A 22,147-nucleotide genomic window follows, 5' to 3' on the forward strand; every position below is an offset into this window, starting at 1 on the left:
GTCACCTGTCAGCCCTCCCGGTCCTTTGTCCCCCGTCCACCCTCTCCATCTGTTTTCCCTTCTTACTCTTTTGCCGAAGAGGGACAATGGCACCCCATGCTGGGTAACGACGTGCGAGTCTTACTATGTCCAAGCTCATGTCTTCTCTGCTTTGTTTCTCCAGGTCGACGACGCTATGCTCATGTTCGACAAAACGACCAACAGACACAGAGGTAACAGTTACACACACAAACCTGCACCTTATGTAAAGATGCGTTGACATCATGAGATGGGGCCCTGGGAATGAAAGGAGGAGCAGCGTGATAGAGTCATTAGGCGAACCGCTGCAAAACCGGCTGCGTTTTTCCTCCAATCACATCACTTTGTCTTTCCTCCGCTCTTGCCTCTCCCCTCCTGCTCCATTTATCTCTGTCCGCTCCGTGGGTGAGGGCAGGGCCCTCCGAGGGTCGCCATACAGAGTCAAGATGGCTATGGGCGATGATGTAACTTAACGAGACAAGCAAGAGGAGATGAAGGCAAATGGGGGCGGGGGGAGAGAGGAAGAAGAGTAATGAAACTGATGATCATCTGGGATCAGTTTTGAAGAAACCACACCCACTCTAACCCCCTTCTCTATTATTCTTATTTCTGATTGACAACCGTGGCATGCAGAGGTCACCTCCCCGCTCTGCGCTTTGTGTTACCAAGATGAATGCAGAGCAAAATGTTGATTTGATTGCTTGCTTTGTTAGAAGAGGAGCAGCCAATGATGTTGTTCTGTATTTTTATTATTATTTTTATTTTTTTAATCTGTTTCTGTTTATCTGTCTCTTTTAGGTTTCGGTTTTGTCACTTTTGAAAATGAAGATGTGGTTGAGAAAGTTTGTGAGATCCATTTCCACGAGATCAACAACAAAATGGTACGCAGCTGAGAATTATTTCCACACAGAGGATGTATATAATTTTCAGCTAATTGGTTTTGCTTAAAACTGATAGGCAGCAGTTTGTCCTAGTGCTCCTAAAATAACATATTATGTTACCTATATATTTGTTGTAAATCTCTATTTTTAGTCGTTATTTTGATTTACATACCTAGAAATAATAATAAATATATAAGAAAGACTTGATCAATTCCCTGCAGAGTAGTTTTCAAGTCTTTATTGTGCAGAATATTTACAGGTTTTTATATCCTGCCTATATTAGCCATGGAAGTCTGCTTGTTAGAGCCCACAATCTGCATGCTGATGATACGTTGCTGCAGTTTTAAAATATCGTCACCTTAAATTGGAGCTATTGGTTTAGTTCCTTTTTCCCTGATGCACTTAGTTTTTTTTTTTTTTAGATAAATATTTCCAAACAGACAAATGTATATGTTTTGTGAGTGGGAGGGGAATAATGGTGGCCTTTTTTCTGTCCGATGACCAGCAGTGTGCCGCAACAAGTGGAGGAGATTCACTACTGCATTTTCTTTCGCATCTTACAAACAGACTTTTCTCTAGCATGTTGGAAAATTTAAGCGGTTTTTACTGGTGCATGTCTATATAAAAGTTACAAACTTATTTTGTGCAGATGTGTAATTTTTAATAAACACTCATTAATGTTTACCTTGGTTTAGGTGGAGTGTAAGAAAGCCCAGCCCAAAGAAGTAATGACGCCGACAGGCTCCGCCAGGGGCCGCTCCAGAGTGATGCCTTATGGGATGGACACCTTCATGCTGGGCATCGGCATGTTAGGTATGATCCACAGCTAAAAATACAGAAATGAACAAATGTAACCTGCCATATCTGGAGAGTTTTTGAAGTGAAACTTTGAAAATGGCTACATTTTTGTAGATATTTGCCTCAAAACATGCAAGAATGTAAAACCTCCTAATAATTTGAAACATCTCCCTCATCCTAACCCTACTAAGAATACATTGTGATTGTATGTTTGGTACCCATAATGCTCAAAATGGTTGAAAAAGCAGATGCTAACTTGACTATTGCTAGTGGCTAACATTTAGACAGCATTCTCACAACATTTACTAATTGATTTTATGTTGTCTGTGACTCTTGTAGACTTTGGACTTTACATCATCAAACAAGTCTAGCTGAAAAAGTGCTGAAATTGAACTTCTATGTCAAGCTTAGCATAATTAGCAGCTAACGGTTAGTTAGCCAGTCCCTGTAACCGTTGCTTATGAACTACAGATGCAGTCCAGTCTCATTAAAAACTGTGAAATACTCCTTTATTTTGTTAGGAAATTGTACAGCATATGTCTATATTAGCATCGTAGAGGATAATGGTTACCTTTTTGCTATCTATATTTTGCTCCCAGTGCTTACAATTTTTATTTCGTCTGTTGCCCCTATATTTTGTGAGCTAGAAATGATCCATTGAGTTTAAAAACTGGATGTAGCACCTTAGTTGAACGCTGAACTGTAGTGCTTCTTGTCTTAATCGTTACCCACTCATGGTATTCTCTCAGGGTTTACAAAGTGTTCGTTTGTTGCTCTTTTTTTCTCTCGCCACACAAACAATTTAAAAGTGGCGGAGCTTTTTCAGTGTCGACAGGCCTGACAAAACATCTGTTTTATTTACTGTCATTAACATAATCAATTTTAACTTTTGGTTAACTTTCCACAATAATGGTAGCCTCCCCCTCCCAAAAAAAACAAGAGTCTCAACAATATATAAAAATATATATATATATATATATATATATATATATATATAGGCAGGGTGTGAGGCCAAAAGCAGACACAAAACAAAGTTTCATATATTTTTACACCTCTAATAGACACATTCTTCAGCTGCATGAATGACTCTGAAATACTGGTTAATGCTAACGGTGCGTTTAAACATGAGTAAATGATTTACTTTGGACTAAATATGTACTCTTGTATGTTGTGGAGGCTTCATGAACACACCGTCTCAGAAAAAGTTGGCCAGTTTGTCTTGAATCGACGCCTTCACTTCATGTTTGTGATGTCTCATTAATGATGTATGTCAAACACAGAAGTCAGAGTGAAGGGCTTTTATGGGAGGAAAACGCATTTGAAGATATTCTCATTGAGAAAAAGCAGGAGCTCTGTTTTGTGTGGCTGTATTACTCCCCCTACTGGCCATTTGAGATAACTCTGCCGTCAGTAACAAAAGCTTGTAAGCATTTTATAAAGCTTTGCAATAGTTTAAGATTGGAAATCCAGTGAAATTAGTGTCAAATATTTTTTTATTAGTAGGATATTTTCTGTTTTAAACCTTAATGTTTTTACACGAGAGATTGACCAAGCAGATTATTTTCTGTTTTTTTTTTTTTACAGGCTACCCAGGTTTTCAGACTACTACCTACACCAGCCGCAGCTACTCTGGAATAGCACCCGGATACACTTACCAGTTCCCAGGTACATTTGTTTTAAATGTCCAACACATCTGGCTCCTTGTAACTTTTTCAGAAGGTTTCTGAAAGCATATGGCGATGAACAACAGCAGCCATGTTTTCTCTAGCTTTTGTGTCTTGCCAAAAGCTAGAGACCAAATCTGGATAAAAGTGATTTGTCTTCCTGTTTGTTGGTCCAAAAGTTCACTTTTTTTCTTTCTGAACCTAAATATGAGTTGTTAATATTCTCCTTTAAATTTGTACATCTGTTTCTTCTTTCCTATTTGGTGATTCTGTTTATTTGATCTACTTATGTAACTCCCTTTCATTTATAGCTCCTCCTTTTCCTTTCGCTCCTGACTTCCTGCCATCCTTAAAGGATTTCTTTTTTTTTTACTCTCAGTACTTGTGCCTTCATCTTGCTGTTTTGTGTGTCTGTGGCTTTGTAGTTTCTCTGGTGGATGGTGACTGTATTTACAAAGAGCTCTCTCTCTTGACCTTCTCTGTTTCTAGAGTTCCACTTAGAGCGGACCCCCCTTCTGACATCATCCCACCCCCCTGAGCTGGCAGGTCAGTGGCTCCTTTCTCTTCTAAAGGCCAAGGCAGTGGAAAAAAAAACCCATTTAGCAGCAAAACATCAAACCAAACTGTTTGCCCTCGGAGTCTTTGGTGCTAAATAGAGATGAAAAACATCACAGGAACCTTGTTTGTAGGAAACGTTGGTGCTGGATGTAGTTGTAGTAGTTTCTGATTCCAGTCAGAGCTTTGTGGCCAGTTTCTGAACTCCAGCTTTTTTAGGAACAGGTTTTTTGCCAGATTTTGATGCATTCAGAATATTTATTTTTTTCAAGCCATCCTTATTAGTTACTTACATTAGGAACAAAGGTCGATATCAACACTGTGTGTGCGAGAACAAAATGGATTTAAAGCAGCGTTTTCCTGTTTTAAAGTAAAGACAAAATGATTTGAAATGTACACTTCAGCTGTCTTAAGGGTTGGGGGATGGCATGATTAGTGTGTTAGTATTAATAACTATTAACAACAGCCTCTGTTTTTCCGGAAACTATGGTTCTCAAACTGTGGCTTGCGTCTTGCTGGTGGTACATGGGGTTCTGCAAAGAAATATAAGTCATATTAACTTGTTTGGAAGGTGAACTAATAATGTACTTCTTAGTGTTTTGCACTTTCAAACACTCGCAATCTAGTTGGTACTATTTGCTAAAGATTAGATGGGATAAAAATGTTCGCAGGTGTTAAAATATCTTTCTTATTTATTTATTATAAAATGTTATATGCTAGGGAGCCATGTTGGACTTCCGGGGACTTTTCTGTTGTTTAATCCATCTAAAAACTTGGAGGTTTCAACTTTTGGGTAAAATGTTACATATTTACGATCAAGCAGTGTTGATAGATATTATCGACATATTGAGAGGGCTTTTAAAAAGTAGAGGCCCACTTCCCCAAAGAATGTAACTCTTGTCATGTTTCAATTCTGCCGTTTTGCCGGTTTGCATTGTAAAAACGTCTCACAGAACCGACCCGCACCGCATCATTTCTGGGTTCCCTTCGGTCCATCTCTTTGGACCCAACAACAGGCTTTTGGGTTTGGCCTCGCCAACTGGAGGTGGAAACGCTCTCCTGACTATAAAATAGCGAACCGAACTGACCTGTTCTGGAGAACATGGTGAAAACGAGGGAAGAAATGAGACTTTCAAAGAGCTGCCAACATTTTTACGTTCAGCTCGCGTGTATTTCCTGAAGTCGGTTCCAGGTCACTTTGCTCCATCAACAGTTTGGCAAAACATTTGGCTATAAATTGATGTCTTGTGGCAGAGAGCTGTTTTTTTGTGTATGAGAAAATCGGCGGCAAAATAACCTAAACTGCAAAGGTTTAAGATGGTGAAACGACCAGAACCCAATAAAATCCAACACTTTGATGCAGCCTAAGCAAGCCAGAGGTCTGCAACTGTTTAAATTCAAAGATTTTAAACAGTTCCCTCACTTTCTCTTGAGCTGTAAAACTTTTTAAGAAAAAATTAAATAAAATCAGGGTTAATTATATAACTGCTACATAAAATATGTGTTTCACTGTTAAATTAAAAACCAGTTCTATTTCTATTTTAGGGATTTAGAACATTGAAAATTTTACTTTTACAACAAGCAGATCAACCAGATCTTTACAAAGTACCAACCAACCACAAGCTGTTAAAGGGCTGAAATGTGGTCAAAACCTGCTTTTCTTTATATGAAACCTATTTTAGTCAATGTCTGTTTATTGTCGCATAAGTACAAGAGCCAAAGAAAATAAAGTAGCTTTATTTTAGTTCAACCTCAAAACCACAGTAAATTGATTTGATCCAAAATAATACCAACAAGGCAAATTCCAATTTCATGAAAAAAAAAAAAAAGTTTTCCATTAATCTTATCCTGTGTGAAGTTTCCATGCAGATACTAAATCAAAAAGTGTTGTACAGAGAGGAAGGCAGCCACCATACAAGATTTTACTATTTAGGTTTCCTAAATATTTGTACAAGGATGTAAAAAAAAAAAACAAGATTAAAGTCATCAGAATGATTCAATTTTAGCCTGAAAAAGTAGAGAGCATTGTGCATTAGCTTCAGTATGAGCCGATGTCAGTCGATTGCTAACATATCGGTATTGGTTTGATGCGTAAAACCGCAACGATATTATTAACCGATACGTTTCAGGAGGGTGGCAATATATAATATCAGTGGATATCGGTTATCAGCCGTTATGAATATCGGATATTGATCTTGGCTCAAATTTTCCAACGGTTGTCTCTCTTTCTCCTGGTCTGTCCTAATGAACAGAGTGATGCTTCACATTTGGTTGACTCATGGTCAGTCGGAGCGATGGCAGCGCTGGTATTTATAACTCTTGAAAGCTCCGCTGCCGATTTGGTTCCGTTCAGGATCAGCTGAATCCCGTGTGACTAAGAAGCTATCATTAGGAAGAACGTCTGGCAGCTGCCTACGAAACCTGAAATAAAGCTTCAGTTTTTTTCTGTAGCACTTTGTAACTTTTTGACCATGAACCTAAATGTGTTTATTTCAAAGTTTGCTGGAATACAACAATAAGCAACACCCCAAACTAGGGCTGCAACCGATAATTATTTTACTAATCGATTATTCTGACGATTGATCGGATTTAAAAATGGGCAAATTCTGAAGATATCTTTTAGAAACACCCGAGCTTATTTTACAACACATTAGAAATATATTTTAAAAATGCAAATAACTTAAATTTTAATAAGAAAATAAACATTTTATTGTCAAAAATGCAATAATATTCTGTTCCTTAGCTCTTCATTCAACATCAATACAGTGTAGGCGTGATTTGTTGACTATTTTTGTTTTTAATTAACCAAATTATAAGAGCAAAAGGTGTTTCTGCCTTTTTTCCCCCTTTTTTTATAAAATGTTTTACAGAATTTGAACCCAGCGAAGCTAAAACTAGGACAGCTGAGGAGTTCTGGGTAGAACAGATTCATTTAAAGAAGGGTTTTGTAACCTTAAATTCAAAATGTTTATATTAGAGTCTGTAGACTACTTAACGACTAATCAATTACTAAATTAGTCGAAAATTATTTCAATTATCGATTCATCATAATTAATCCAATTAATTGTTTCAGTTCCGTTCAAGGACTGATGTGTTTTTTAAGTCCCAATAGTTGATTTTCAGATGAAATGAGGTCACTGGGCGAAACTCAATATTAGCTAATGCCTGTTGTCAGTCAGAGTTAGTGAGTTTTACCTCCCAGTTCCTGTTTTGTAGATGGAACCACCTTAAAGGACTGAGGAACTGTGTAGAGAAACTAAAATAGTAGCAGGTAAAAACTAAATCAAATGTGATATAATGACTGCAGAAGATGCAGCAGACCTGTGTTTCTACTCTCATGCCTAATAGGAATGAATTTCTTATAAAGATCTTGTGAATGAGAGGTATTTTTCCGTCTCCTGATGCAGCAGGACACGTTTAGGTTTGTTTACTTTCTACAAATGACCCAGATTTGCAAGCACCTCTTTGAAGCTGCGCTTTTAAACCTTCAGGTTCAAAACTTCTCACTCGGACATGTGACTCCGGGCGTTTTTTTTGTTTGTTTGTTTTTTTCCCCCCTCATAGCCGGTGAACCCAGAGCCAGATGCTTTATGACGTCGTATCCTGGGTGCATTTTTAAACCTCGTGCAGCAATTGGATTGAAATGCCGTGACAGATGTGTGAGCAGATGTAGATTCAGTCACAGTGAGCTGTAGATTATTGCTTTATGATGTGATATCGGAGAGCGGTCCACAGTGAGACGTTTGTGCTGTAACACGGTTTGTTGTGTAATCCTCAGCCATTCCCCTCACTGCATACGGACCAATGGCGGCGGCGGCAGCAGTAGTCAGAGGTAGGCCTGCGACTCTGCTTCTTGTATTTGTATGCTTGCTTTAGATAGAATGCTTGCACAAAAGCTTGCTTGGACAAATATAGGCATATTTTTAGAAGCATGTATGTGTGTGTGTGCGTGTATGTGTGTGTGAAGCCCTCTGGTGTCCAAGCTTGACTCCTCTCTCCTGCCTCTCAGGCTCCACCCCTTCACGCACAGCTGGCTTTCTGGGCACCAGCAGCCCCGGACCAATGGCCGACCTGTACGCTGCAGCCAACCAAGATTCAGGAGTCAGCAGCTACATCAGCGCCGCTAGCCCCGCCCCCAGCACAGGGTTTGGCCATGGTCTAGGGGTAGGTCATGCCTGCTATGTTTCAAAAACATGCTAGCGTGCACATATGTGCTCACAAAGAGCGCATTCATTCCTGTCCCTGTGTCCTCAGGGTCCTCTGATCGCCACTGCGTTTACTAATGGCTACCACTGAGGAGGCTCAGGTCACAGAGGATCGGAGGGCTCCTCCTCTGTCTGCTGTTGTGCCAATCAGAACGCTGGCTGCCCTTTGATAGCGCAATCTGATTGGCTGGCCACAAGTCTCTATTGGGCTCTCCTGGCACCACGTGGCTCCACCCACCGACTGAAGATCTTTTTAAAAACCAGAACTCTTGTTTTGCTGTACTAATCTCACTTCGACATAATGTCCCCGGTTCTTCTCTTCTTTTTTTTTTCTCGTCCTCATGTAGTGCAACACACTAGTTCCCGCACATCCCACCGTCTTTCCTCGACTACAATTTCTTTCTTCTATTGAAGCTCAGAGGAGGAACTTGCAAAAAAAAAAATGTTTGAGAAGCTGTTGGAGTAGGACAAAGAGGAACTGTTTAGTTTCATTTTTTAAAATGATTTTATTATAATGTGATGTGCTATTTTATCATGAAATCTTTCAGAAGCTGTTACTGATGTGGTAAAAAAAAAAAAAAAAAAAGAAAAAGACGTGTGAGATGGGGGCATTTTTTAACAAAGGAAGAACAAACCTGACAAAAAGTCCTTTTTTACGCTGCAACTGTCACTGAAAACACAGATGAAAAAACAAAACAAAAAAAAAACAAAACAAAAATGTATATTTTGGTAGTCTTTAAAAACAAAAACCTTTGTAATATTGTTATTAATATTGACATAATAACGATAATCTGTAAGGTATTTTACTCTGTAATTGGTTTTAAAGCAATGTTTTTATGTCTTCCTGTAAGATATTGTACATAGAGGCAGGGAGGGCGGGGTGGATGGCGGGTTCTCATTGGTTGGTTTTGACTGGATGTCATGTGCTACTGTCTGCGAGCATCTCACTACTTTAACAGCATGCATATGGTTAAATGTGCATACTGTGGGGCCAGTACGCTCTTGTGTCACTTCAGCGCAGTGCTGAAATGCGCACGTTTAGGAGTTCATCTGGTATATTTTCTCCGTTAATTGACCAAATCATCCCTTTATTTTTTGCTTTACTTTACTAAGAGTCCAAAGTTTGACTCTTCCATCTTCATTCAACTTAAGTTGAACACAACGGACATCAGGAATAAAGGAAAAATAACACCTTAAAGCAATAGAAGAAGCAGTGCAGGGCTAAAGTACATTCATTAGGATCTAATTTGGCCTATTTTTTTTTTTATTCTTTTGGTTAGTAACAAACTTGTCACTTCTCTTGACTGCAATGAAGAAATTCGTCCCTTTTTCTCGCTTCACTCCTTCAAAAATGCAAGCTGGGCTTCTGTGACAAATCACTAACAATATTAAAGCTGTAGGAAACGCTTTGTGGCGGATTGCTACTCACAACAATTCAAGGAGTTGACATGTTTGCAAAGTCGCCCCCTTTTTTCTGTACTTTCTTAAAAAACATGCATGTTTGCATTTTTCCATATTCACAACACTTGTTTTAGTTCAACACATCACACTTATGGAAGAATAACCTTAAAGCAGGAGGAAAAATGGAAGTGCAGTGCCGTGCTCCTCAAGTACATTTTCAGAATACTTTTAGGCATATTTGCTCCATTAATCAATAAAGTCGTCTGTTTTCCACTTCTTCAGATGTGCAAGTTTGACTCTTACATCTTCATGCTACCTATTTCAGCGAAACACAACATTCTTGTGGAAAGAATAACAACCGTAAAGCAGGAGAAACTAGGGATTCAGGGGGGGAACGGGTTCGGCTTGACTTCCTCTTTTTGAAAATATTATATATATATATTTTTTGAGCGGTTCTCTTAATGTTTCTGTTTTTCTGCTCTCTTATTGAAATAAATGTTTCTTTTTATGCGGTGTTTTCCACCGTGACGACAAATGAAGTACATTCTCAGAGAACACAGTTGTAAAAAAAAAAAACAGCAAAAAAACAAACTAACCACGATCCTGTTTTGTCCTCTTATCACTGTTTGAAGGTGCATGTGGTTGCGTCTGAGCGCGTGTGAGTCCGTGTTTGTGCGCATACATCCAGAGTGTAATATGGAACTACTTCTGGCAGCGGAGGAGCATTTTGATTGCCTTTTTTTTTCTTTGGTACTGAGAAAAACAAAAAAACAAAAAAAAAAGAGAGAGAGAGATCACCCTGTTCCGTTTTGGCTCGCCTGACTTTCTCCTGAATCTGTGCTTCTCTGGAACCAACATATTGTTTTAGTTTGATGCTGCTGCTCCATGTGGTGGTGAACAGGCAGAGCCCAGGGAGCCAGGAGCGGAACAGGGTGACGCTCCCAGCCGCTTCTGATACGGAGGCTATGAACAAGAAGACTCTGGCTGGCAGAAAAAGCAGGAAAGCTGGAGTAGATTTGCAAAAACAAGCCGCCTGCCCGTTCAGCCTCCACTTTTTTCTGGCACAGAAAACTTTCCTGATGCAGCCAGTAGCTCCCCTGTCAGACAGGCTGGGACATGGTTTTAAAAAAAAAAAGAGAGAGAAAGAAATAGAAACTACTGCTGGACACCAACACTGTAACTTTTTAAACGTACAATAAAGCAATAAGTTATTTTTTACCTTACAAATGAAAATAGTACTATTATTGGTAATAGCAGACAAGAAGTGGAAAATTCTGCGGCATTAAGACTTATTTTCTGGAAAAAGTGAACTATATTTTTCTGTTTTGAGATGTTTCTTCCCCTTGTATATTGCTTTTAAAGATGCCTTTTGTTTTGGTGATGTATGAAAAAGGGCCAATATTTGGTGTGGAGCTCTGTGTGAGCCTGGGTAAAAATTCAGACTGTCTCTCGCCAAGCTTTCTTTTTTTATTTTTATTTTATTTTTTTTGTTTTCTGACTATTTCAATTTGAAGTTCCTAATAAATTATTCTAAAGCAACTTGTGATAGTATTCTTGATTATTGATTGCATTTTCCATTGGCAGGCTGTGGTCAGTTGATTTGGGCATCAGTTTTGTAAGGTGTTTAAAATGTAGTAACTTGAAAGCGTTTCAGATTTGGTGACCAAAAAACAAAAACACATTCGGAAACAGCTAGTAGATTTACTTTCTCCAAAATGTGTAAAAATCCTCGTATACATTTTTAATTCAGTGGCATAATCTCACACAGAATTTGTTTAAATATATATTTTACTTATTTAAGGTGCTTTCAAAAAAATTCAGTCATTAACCCATGACTTACTGCTTTTCCGTGTTTCTAGAAGGACAAAACGTTGAGGCACATCTTCAAAACAGGACAGAGAAGAGAACACACTACTAAACTAAAGCTTGTTTGTTGATTGGAAAATTATGACAAAAAAAAATTACACAAAATTGGTCAAATCAGTCAGACCCAAAATAACTTTTTTTGACAAGTTTGTTATCAAGCACAACTGTTACCATGACTACAGAATGGTCATATTTTGCTTTATAGACTTTCCACATTAAAAGTACATAAAATCAAGACTACATTTTTTGTTTCTTACACACTGTTTTCCTAATTATTGTGGAAGGACCTACATATTAGCAACATGCAGCTCTAAAATGTGAGGTACTGTGGGACACACAAGCTGAACTGTTGCTCCTCTGCAGCTGAAAACCGAATCTGCATCAAGTAGATGTGGAAAACAACTTCCTATGTGAAAATCACGCTGTGCTGTTACTTACTTTGACAAGAATAAAAAGAAAATTAGCCCACATATGTCAGACCCGGTGGGGTACAGTAGGATAGAGGGCTGGCTGCTAGCTGTGTGAGTCGCCAGATCAGAGGTGGTAAACAGTCTGATCCCCTCACTGACAGTCAGGAGCTGGACTGAGGCCAGCAGGGTCACAGATCATCTTCCACTTCTCTCCTTTTACCATCTCTGCCTACAAACAGAAAAACCTACAGAGGCGAAATGGAAAAACATCCAAAGAACATCACCTGACTCGGTCCGTAGACGTCGGTTTCTGGATAAGCTTTGGGACTTCAACTCCTCAAGCTGGATTTCCCTTCTTTGGGCTTATTTCTTAGTCACATTTTATGATTTTAATCAGCATTTTTTTGGGCTGTTTTAGTGTTTTTTAAATTTTTTTAAATACTACACGTGTTCGGGACGTCAATGGCAGTTGGTGTGCTTGACTCACAAACAAAAAGCTCCTTAAACGGGAGCACATTGTTTGACCGTGGCTCTTTGAAAGAGCAGGAACTTCCACCTCCCCTCCGGAGCTACCTTTGTTTGACCATGTTGGCGTGCTTCTGTCCGGCATACCCTGTCAACATAGTGGCCCTGGTCTTCTCTGTCATGGTACGTATGGACTACACAGACTAACCGAGCTGGATTTTAACAATATATATCTTTTTCACATAAAATACCATGTCAGAGAGGAGAAAAGGAGAAACACGGTAAAGGAAAGGGTGTTTCTAAAATACTGCGGTGACGCTGCCCTCTGACCTGGGAGTGAATCTGTTGGACCCTGAGGTGCAACACAGTCACACACACACCTGCTCCGCCTGTCAAACAACTTTATCTCCTATTTTTATCCTCTTACTGATTCTAACGACGACAGGATCTCAGTCCATCAAAGTAAAACACTGATGCTGCGTTCACCTTTGCCACATTTCAACCACAATATTTAATGTCTCTCATTGTGTTTTCTTTGTTTGTTTTTGTCATAGACCAACACTCAGTACTATTTAAATGTGAAAATAATAAATGGTTATTGATTATTGATGATAGGAAAAGTTTGGCACCCATTTGTGTATACAGCGTTCACAAAACATTCCAGCTTAGTCTGACGTAGGAGGCAGGACATTTTTGAAACGCATGACGACGTTCTCGCGTGCTGCAGATTTGTATCTACTTAAAAGACACAAATAACTATATCATTTTCTTTTCACTTACCAATTACATTTTGCTTTATTTTGGTCAATCTTAGAAAATTCCGATAAAACACTCCAAAGTTTGAGGTTGTAGTGAGTGATGAAAGGGAAAGATTTGAGCGTGAATGCTTTCTGCAAGTCACTATACATGTCCAAGTATATTTGCTCTTTTTTTCTCTTCCTCATTTAAAGAAGTTATGAATAAAAAATGGAAATTTAAAGGCTGCAATACTGAAGAAAATGTATGTTTACAGTACCAAGTTTGTGTGTGATAAATCTGTTTTGATGTGTTTTATCTTAATGTACGCTGAGATTAGCTGTGTATAAGCACTTTAAGTTGCCTTGCGCCAAAAGTTGCTGTATGAATAAAGTTGCCTTGCCTGCGCCTGTCTTTCATTTCCCAGTCTAGAAACAGTTACTATCAAGGTGACTACGATGGTTCCAGGAGGCTGGGCAGGAGCGCCTTATACGTCGCCATGGCATCAATCATCATCGGCCTTCTCGTCATCGCCATCACCTGCATCGTTCATTTCACCACAGTAAGTCAGACAGCCTGGCTCGATCAGCGCAACACAACGTTTCGTTCTCATCTGTTCTGACGTTGACGTTGAGCAAACAAAATGCTGTAACATGTCAGAGTCAGTAACAGCATGTCCGTGCCGGAGACTCACTCGGTCTGCAAAATGCCTCGGCATGCCTTTCTTTGATGTTTGTGTTTTATTGTACGTCTGTGTGTCTTTCAGATGGATCATTAGCACTGAGAGGAAGGGAGAATAAATATGAGACAAAGCAACAGAAACCGCTGGAGGATGGTATCTGGACCGGCTTGTGTTACTTTCCCCCCGTTGACGGGAAATGACTCATTTTTACTGCTTTCTATAACTCATTTCCCCCCATCTTTCTTCTTTTCATTTGAACAATCAATATAAATGTGATATACAGTATTTCTACGCTAGATACCCCACTTGATTTCTACTCAAATATAGATTTCTAGAAGCAACGGAAATCTAAGAATTTTAGTTTCTACCAGGCTAAGACAGTGGCGTATCTTTTCCTACATTAAGCACAAATTCAGTCTGAAGACAGGGCTCTAACCTATAGCTAGTTTCTTGAAGCCATTCCTTGACTTTAAAAAGATCAACATTTATCTGCTCTACCCAAATAGAATGCTCTGTTGTGTTTCCTATTTTGAAGAGAGCCAGAAAGTCATGTATTATTTATTAATAGTCCTTTTTGACACTCTAATTATCCTAAAAGAAAAATCCACTTCCATTTGTGCAAAGGATTATTGTCCTGGAGACTTAGCATAGTAAGTACAGTACACCAATGAATTGGAGGACTTTTTCTGAAAACTGCAGTATGAAATTATACTCCTGCACTTATGGTTGAATTTATTTTAAGGCTTTTTACACATCTTTACCTGAGGTACCAATGATTATGGAGGTCTCTGTATTTGAGTGTGTTGATATTTCAAGGTAAATAACTTTTCTTGATAAAGTATGACTTTTTCTGTAACAAAAATATGTCTTTTCAGCAAAAACCTTTGTTTACTTTCAACTTATTCAAATACACCATGCCATTAAAAAAGAATTTGCACTCTAATAAATTTCTTGTTTTTGATCAAACCTGATGTTGCAGATTATCACGCATATTTTAACATCTGACAAAGACATCCTGTCAGGTCCTGGATTGTTTTGTTTTGGGGTTTGATTTTAGTTTCAATATTCTGTGTTCCTTAGTCTCTTTGTTTAATTAGTTTTGTTTTTGTTTTACTTTAGTTCAGTGCTTTCTTAGTGATTCTAGTTTATTATATTTATTTCTTGTGTCTAGTTTTCTTTAGTTTAATCATGTTTCTCACGTTTAGTTATTTTTCATCTTTCTTACGTTTAGTTATTTTTTAAAGCAAGATTCATTTTTTTATTCCCCGGTGTGATCTCCTCAGCCTGCCTTCTGCTGTCTCCCCTCACACCTGGAACCTGTTAGATAATCAGCCCAGGTCCTTTGTTTTGTCATTCACTCTCCCAGTACTAAAACACCTTTTTTCCTCTCACCCCTTGCTGGTTCCTCCTGCTAGCTCCTGTTCCCAGTCATGCTTCTCATGACTTTGTCCCTGATGCTTTTTGTTCTCTCTGGGTCGCTGTTCTCTCATGTTTTTCTTTATTTTTAGCCTTTGTTCATATTTTGTCATTAAATCTTCAAATCTACTCTCAGCCTCTCTGCTTTTGGGTTCTCTTCAACCAACACATCATGACATATCCTAAGTAATTACAAAATTGTGTTTTCAAATTATGATTTAACTTCTCAAGGGAAAACCACTGACCGAATCACTTGGCCCTATGTGAAAAGGCTCCTGAACGTACAACTGTCACCAAGTATTTGTGATAATTGGTGATGGTGATCTATTTTATTGTTGTGGAGGGCCCAGCAGTTGTACTTTTTCAGGTATATCCAAATTGGTTATTGGACAACCTGTTTACTTTAATAAATGACATCATTATTTAATTTTTTTTAAAAATTCAGATTATGTTTGAAAATTTTTAGTGAATGATCTGAAATATATAGGCATAATAACAAACAAAACAAAATAAAAAGGCAATCTGACTTTAAGGTGGAAATGCTTTTTCACATCACTATAACAACATGCAGTTTTTGGATTTTATTTCAGTTCAGTTAGCAGCTCAGTGAAAGAAAACCTTATTTCTAAAATGTATCTTACTTTACTTTTGTATTCCAAGAACACTTCCTTGTTTTTTAATTACACTAGTTTCATTCTTTGGACACCTGGAGGTCATACTTAAGTGATGTAGTAAATTCAGCCTTGATTTGGAACATTTATTATTTTAAGGATACTCAGAATTCATACAGCTGATTGTCTTTTTTTTTTTTTTACAATGTTAAGAGTTTTTACACAGTCTAAAAACTTGCATCACTATTCGTGTGAAGTAACCTTTGAACTAAAAAGCTTATTAAAGTCTGAATAACCGGTTTAAAAGATCTAACGCTTTAAATCTTTTGAAGTACCCAAAAGGACTCCTTTCCTTACTTCACTCTGAAATTACAAAGAAAAACTACAATGTCACTTTGATTTTGCCATAAGTGTTGAGATCAACTCATCCTCAGCTCACCTACCTGCTCAGAGTGACAGAAGTTTTTACCTGCAGAGTTCAAACCCTGACGGAGGTCTGTAGTTCCTGTCTTTGTTGTGTGTCCTGTCAGTCATGTTAGGGAGGTTCTGGTCTGGATTTTTTTTCAACACCAGCACTGATTCAACTTATTTGGGGACTTCTAGTCTGATTCTTTGCCAAAATTATGCCATGGTTATGCAGTAAAATAGCATGTTTCATGGCTATTGCTTTGATATTGCAACCTACTTAGCTCACACACCAACCATGTTTATAACAGCTCTAACATGCTGCTCCAATATGATTTTAACTTTCTAAAGAAAGCTGCTACAGGTGTCAAACTACCATCTTCAAAAAAGTTCAAGATTCGCTTCTGCTAATATCTTCAAGGGAAGCAGACTGCTGAAGTGCTAGGCTAACGTTAGCATGGTTATGCTAGGTTCTTTATGTGTCTCGGTGATAAATCAGGGGAGTTCCAGTTAATTGTGCACAAATCAGAAATAATAAAAAGAAGCAAAAGCTGTTCTCCTACTTTACAAACGTTATGATTCGCTTGATATATTGGAACATTATTTGATAAGTGTTTCAGCTGCTCTGTGTTTAGCTAAGGTAGGGCAACACAGACAGGCTAGCAGCTGTAGCGACAGGGTTGCCAGCTCCTCAGTAAGGAAAGCAACTACCAAAAGTCGCACAAAGTTGCTAAATAATCTCAATTGAAATATACACTGGAGTCAAAAATTTCATAAAAATACTGAAAATATGTTAATAAATCTTATTTTATTTAATGTCACATTTCCAGCCAGCCACCTTCAGACGGGTAAAAGAAACAAAAGAGAGATGCTCTTGCAGAGTGTAAATAAAATATATTATTTTAAACCTTTTTAGTTTAGTTGGGTTATGGTCCACTTACAGCAAGAAGGTGCTAAGTTTAATCCCAGGCTTTCAGAGTGTGTACTTGTGCATGTAGACCTCTATGATGTTTCTTGGCCAGCAGAGGTATTTTTATGAATTTTTTTTTTTTATCCAATAGATTAGATTTTTGTGCAGTCTTTCTCTCATATTGATGAACCATACACTTAATGAAATTGACGTCCAACAACTGCTTTTTCTTTCTCCTAAGGTCATGTTTGTCAGAAAATAACATTAATCTAATGATGAGAAACAGACAAATATGACAAAAAAGCAACAACAAAAGAAATCTGTAAGTAGGCAAAGACTTTTTTCACAGCACAGAGAAACGGTCGTGTCAGTCTGAAATATTTCTCTTCTGCCGTTTTGCAAACAACCTCCCCTGGACTCTTTGCTGTCGTTTGATATGTCATAGTAGATGACCAGCTAAATATAGAAGATTGGTCTCCATGCAGCCGACTGCCCACTCCATCACACGGTCAAACAAAACCGGCCCTGCTGCGAGGTGACTGGAACACGTAAAAAGAAGCCGAAAAGGTAGGAGGAAATAAAAGTGATGATTCAGATGAGGTTAGCGGAGCTCCACGATCCTCCGAGTCTGTTTTATCTCATGACTCATTCCAGTTTTCTCATTGTTGTTATTTAAAGCAGCTCTTTCCAGTTGTTTTTAGTCGTTTCAGCCCTCCTTGAGCTAAAAATTGTGCCCAGAGTGCCCTTGATGACACAAATAACACCTACATGCAACACACACACACACACACACACACACACGCCCACAAACAAACAAAAAAAATCAACCCCTCAGTGAAAACATATCTCCTCCGTGCAGGTGGAAGTCAAAAGCAGCTCCCCTTGATGAATTAGGTTTGATGCAGTCATTGTAATGCACTTGTACGAGTCAGTTTTAGCAGTAATCTTTGCTCTATTATCTACTGACAGTTGAAAGGGAAATGCAACACGATTGTAGCGCAGACTCTTTGATGTCGGACCAAAGCAGAACTCGAGAGCATGAGATGAAAAATGAGGGCCAGGATTAGGCGACTTGAAAGAATTCAGGCAGATTATCAAGGGATCAAGGTAGACTTTGTGTCAGCAAACCGATTGACGTATCGTGTGGAGGGGGAAGATAGAAAAATCAAACAAATGCAATTAATCGAAGCAAATTAAAATTAGCTTTATTTTGATTTTATTTAATTTTTTTTACACGCTCGCCTCAAAAGCCCACTTGATGTCTTTCTTTGATAGACGACATCAAATCACCTGTAGCCATCCTTGTGATTTGTTAGCGTTGTTAGCAACAGCACTGACTGTGTGTTTTGAGAGCCGTCCATGACTCATGTGAAGTGCTGAAATAGGCCTCTCAAACGAGCTCCTTCCATTAGCACCACGTTCTCCATATACACATATCTCATGACAACATTCCTCCTATTCAGGAGTTTCATGCAGCTGCATAAATGAAATGTGATAATGGTGGGAATGAGGCAGAGCAGGCAGAGAACATGAAATGCATCCAGGTTAGACGAGATTAAAGACATCAAAAGCGCTCTCAGGTATTCGGCTTGTATCGCTTGTATGTGTGCATTATTGCATTTTTTAAAACACTGTTTCATGTATGGTTAAATAAACTGTGTGTTAGCAAACCTTTACGTAACGTATTTGACAACAAACAGTTGCCTGTCCTCAGATTTAGCCGATGTGGCATTTCATCTAACATTTCATGCATGAATTATGGTCCTTTATGTCAGGATTTTTTTTCCAAAGTGTTTTTGATTTTTTTTAAAAGCATAAAATAGAGTGGGTAAATAAATTTGTAAAAAAAAAAAATTTTTTTCTTTTTCTATGTGATCAGTTGTAATTTTCTCGAAATACAAAGTTGTTATTTGGAAAATACATCAGTAGTATTGTTCTTTAGGGGTAAATTGATGCCACAATATTTTTTTTTTACCTGCAAGAGTCCTTTACAGTAAAAGTAGGGACTGGATATTCTTGAGTTGCTTTTTCATCTGTCTGCCATATAGGATTTAACAAAAAATGTTCTTGCACTAGCAGTGGATGGCCAGTAGTCGAAAGTGTGTTGTATGATGCACTAGTGTCCACTACAATGCTCTGTGTGCATTTATAACATAAAAATCCACAAGAAACACAAGGAAATGGGCTTTTAGATTTCTGTCCACTGCAGTGACCTCTATGCATGAAAGCCTTAAGACAGGCTGCAGACTGTTTTCAAAACAGCTCAGAGGAGCTAATGCTAATTTTTTACATTAATGTGAGAGATTTTGATTTTGTGAGACATACATTCATGAGATGTATAAATTTGAACAATCTAAAGTCTGAAAGATACGATGAGCACACTCTGATTGTTTTGTACTTATTGCAGGTAAAATGAGCTAAATCATCTCTAGTGGATTAAAGCTGCACCTGTAGCAGTCTGGTTCTCCCTTTTCTATGATTATTCTGCCCTTAGAGAGCATAAAGGTGCCTGGGATCACCTATCATCAACAATCTCATTCTGTGGAAAAAAAAAGAAATGTAGAAGACATGTTGATAAAGAATATTACAGTCTTAAATCTGACTAAACACCCTTCAGTTTTGAATGCATCCTTGCAATTTGTCAGCACCTGTTTATTGTTTATCTGTTTATTTTTTACTCTTCTTTGCAGCTTTTATTACATTTTTATTCCTTGTTTTTTTTGTTTTTAAAAAAAATCCTCATGTGAAAACAAAAAAATGTAAATGTACAATTTTGTGATTTGATTTGGGGAGTGGAGGCGCTCATGTCAGCATCCCGCGGCATCACATCTCTTCCTCCTTCGCTGCAGCAGAACGCTTCAGGACTTCTCGGGTCCGTCCTGCGTCTACTCCTTGTGCTTTACTGCAGAGGCCGTTCTCTTCTCCACATTAGGCTCACTCACTTGGGATTTCTTTGGCGTAATTCAGGAGTTAATGACCTTTCATAAAGAGTCTAATATGAGCCACTGTTCGTTAGCGATTTCAGAGGCCAGTATCTCTGATTAACTAATCAGCGGTGCTGCTGACGATCAGCATGAGAGCCACTCTAATCATACTACTTATAAGGATTCCTCCCCCAAACATCTAAAGACACATTGAATATCCTGCCCTTTTCCGGCGTCGCTGACCTTTATGTTTCAGTCCAGATAGATTATATCCTTCCTTACTTACTTGAAAATTTTTTGTCAGGATGTGGATATTTATTTTTGTCTAATAGACCAGTATTACATCACTGTGTGGACATACAGGTACACATCTTAGCAAAAGTATCCACATGTTGGGTTAGAAGAAACTTTAATAACATGTGATAAGCCAAAACAAAGTAATGCATTGTTATCACTAAAAAAAGTCTCTAATTTATGGTAAAATGACGGCAGAATTTTGCCATAAAAATCCAGTAAAATGAGGACCTTTATTGTAAATTAGAGATGATCTTGTTATTTACAGTGCATATATGAAAAAAAAAATCCAAATGAAAATATTAAAGCTTGTTGTGCTGAAATGTAAAATTAAAAATGCATCAGCAGTATAAATATTTCTGCAAAGTGATGACGTCAAAGTGACAAAAACTTGTCATCTGTCGGAAAAGCACTTAACTTGATCATCTTATCAAGCTGGATAGTATGATTTTTGCAAAGTTGCTATCCCTCGCTGCTTTTCCTCCCAAATACAACCTTGCTGGAGCCCCTCCCGTCCCCAACGTGCAGCCATTTGTCTTCAGTGTGACAGGGATGCCCTTTGAAAACACACATGTGGTTCGAAACTGGGTCACGACTTTGGCCTGTGTGCATTAGAAAATTATGGATGATCTGTATATCTTGTTATGTGTACCATGGTAACTCAGAATACTAATGACTGCTGACATTTATCTTGCGAAGGCACACAAGCGCACCAGACAGACGGACAGCCAACCAAAAACCTTGTTATTAACGAAAAAGAGACAGAAAAAAAAAAATACAAAGACCACACACTCTTGAGATGCGTCCAGACATGTCAGTGGTAATGACTCCTCTGGAGAGGAACCGCTCGGGATGGTCTCAAAAACACCAGCGTTTTCTGTTTGGATGTCATAAAAAAAAAAATATTGCATTTATTAAGACTTTATGGCACTGAAACAAAGATATTTGCAAGTGTAAAAATAGAGCTAATGATGTCGTACGGTGTCAAACTGAGAAATAATCTTTGTTTTTTTTTGTTTTTTGTTATTTATTGTTTTTTACTACCCTGGAAAACAAGAAGCCTTGCACCTTTCAGGCATGTAACGCTCTGATGGTTTGCATCACTGTGGAGAAGGAATCGCAAAAAGCCCAAACACACTTCAAAGCTTCACAAAAACTCCTTTATGAGGAGAGAATAGCTGGAGCTCAAACAAAACAAACAAAACCCTTGAATCACACCCAGAAAATGCTGCCTGAAATCAGACAGATGATTTCATAAAATTATGCATAACATCTAATCAGATGTTTCTGGAAACAGAACATTGTAGGACAGTCTGGAAAACATTCAGACGCTGAACTGTAAAAGTCAAAACTCGTCAAAGATTAAGAGGTACATTTATTTATGTGTCATGTTTTCCAGGAACAGTAAAACATACTTTTTGCCCGTTCACTTAGACACACAGCAAACACAGGAAGCAAGAGCATCACATCTGCTACATACAAACTAATCAGCTCTGATAATCGCCATAGGAGTTTTTAACTGAAGACCTGCATAAATTAGTCTGGTACAGCGCTCCAGAGACAGAGGAAAGGGCACTGAACAAAAATGAGGCTATTATGCAATACGTCTAAAAATACACACTTCAGGGTTCCATAAACACATATGCATATTAGTGGGATTTCAATTTGGATTTAGTTAGATTTTTTTGTTATTTATTATTATCTGTCTATTTATGTTGCAAGTGCATATAAAGTAAAAGAGAGAAAAGTTAAAAAAAAAAGAAAATGAGAAAAAAAACGAAATTCCAGCTTTTTTTTTGTTAAACTGCTGGACTGAAATTAAACAATGTTTTTGACTCAAGTCACTATTTCTAATATATTCAGACAATAAACCTGCTTTAAGTTTAAAGTTAGACCTTCAAACTGAA

The 22,147-nt window shown here is 38.1% G+C and overlaps 2 protein-coding genes across 2 annotated transcripts in view; both read left to right on the forward strand.

The window, feature by feature from the left end:
* The window catches only part of LOC114135859 (RNA-binding protein Musashi homolog 1-like), a 32,149-nt gene extending 21,088 nt beyond the window's left edge, over window positions 1–11,061 (forward strand). The window contains exons 7-14 of the mRNA XM_028003516.1: window positions 164–212; window positions 817–899; window positions 1,595–1,712; window positions 3,282–3,362; window positions 3,851–3,907; window positions 7,695–7,748; window positions 7,926–8,080; window positions 8,171–11,061. Coding sequence (XP_027859317.1) covers window positions 164–212; window positions 817–899; window positions 1,595–1,712; window positions 3,282–3,362; window positions 3,851–3,907; window positions 7,695–7,748; window positions 7,926–8,080; window positions 8,171–8,212 — 639 coding nt within the window. The 3' untranslated portion in view covers window positions 8,213–11,061. The remainder of the gene's footprint in view (window positions 1–163; window positions 213–816; window positions 900–1,594; window positions 1,713–3,281; window positions 3,363–3,850; window positions 3,908–7,694; window positions 7,749–7,925; window positions 8,081–8,170) is intronic.
* Window positions 11,062–11,952: 891 nt separating this feature from the next.
* Window positions 11,953–14,802, forward strand: LOC114135564 (transmembrane protein 233). The gene is made up of 3 exons (XM_028002946.1): window positions 11,953–12,446; window positions 13,426–13,560; window positions 13,765–14,802. The coding sequence occupies exons 1-3, from the start codon at window positions 12,261–12,263 to the stop codon at window positions 13,774–13,776; spliced, it is 333 nt and encodes a 110-aa protein (XP_027858747.1). The 5' UTR covers window positions 11,953–12,260; the 3' UTR covers window positions 13,777–14,802.
* The last annotated feature ends 7,345 nt before the right edge of the window (window positions 14,803–22,147 follow it).

The sequence above is a fragment of the Xiphophorus couchianus genome, chromosome 20 (assembly GCF_001444195.1).
Source record: "Xiphophorus couchianus chromosome 20, X_couchianus-1.0, whole genome shotgun sequence".
Taxonomy (NCBI): Eukaryota; Metazoa; Chordata; class Actinopteri; order Cyprinodontiformes; family Poeciliidae; genus Xiphophorus; species Xiphophorus couchianus.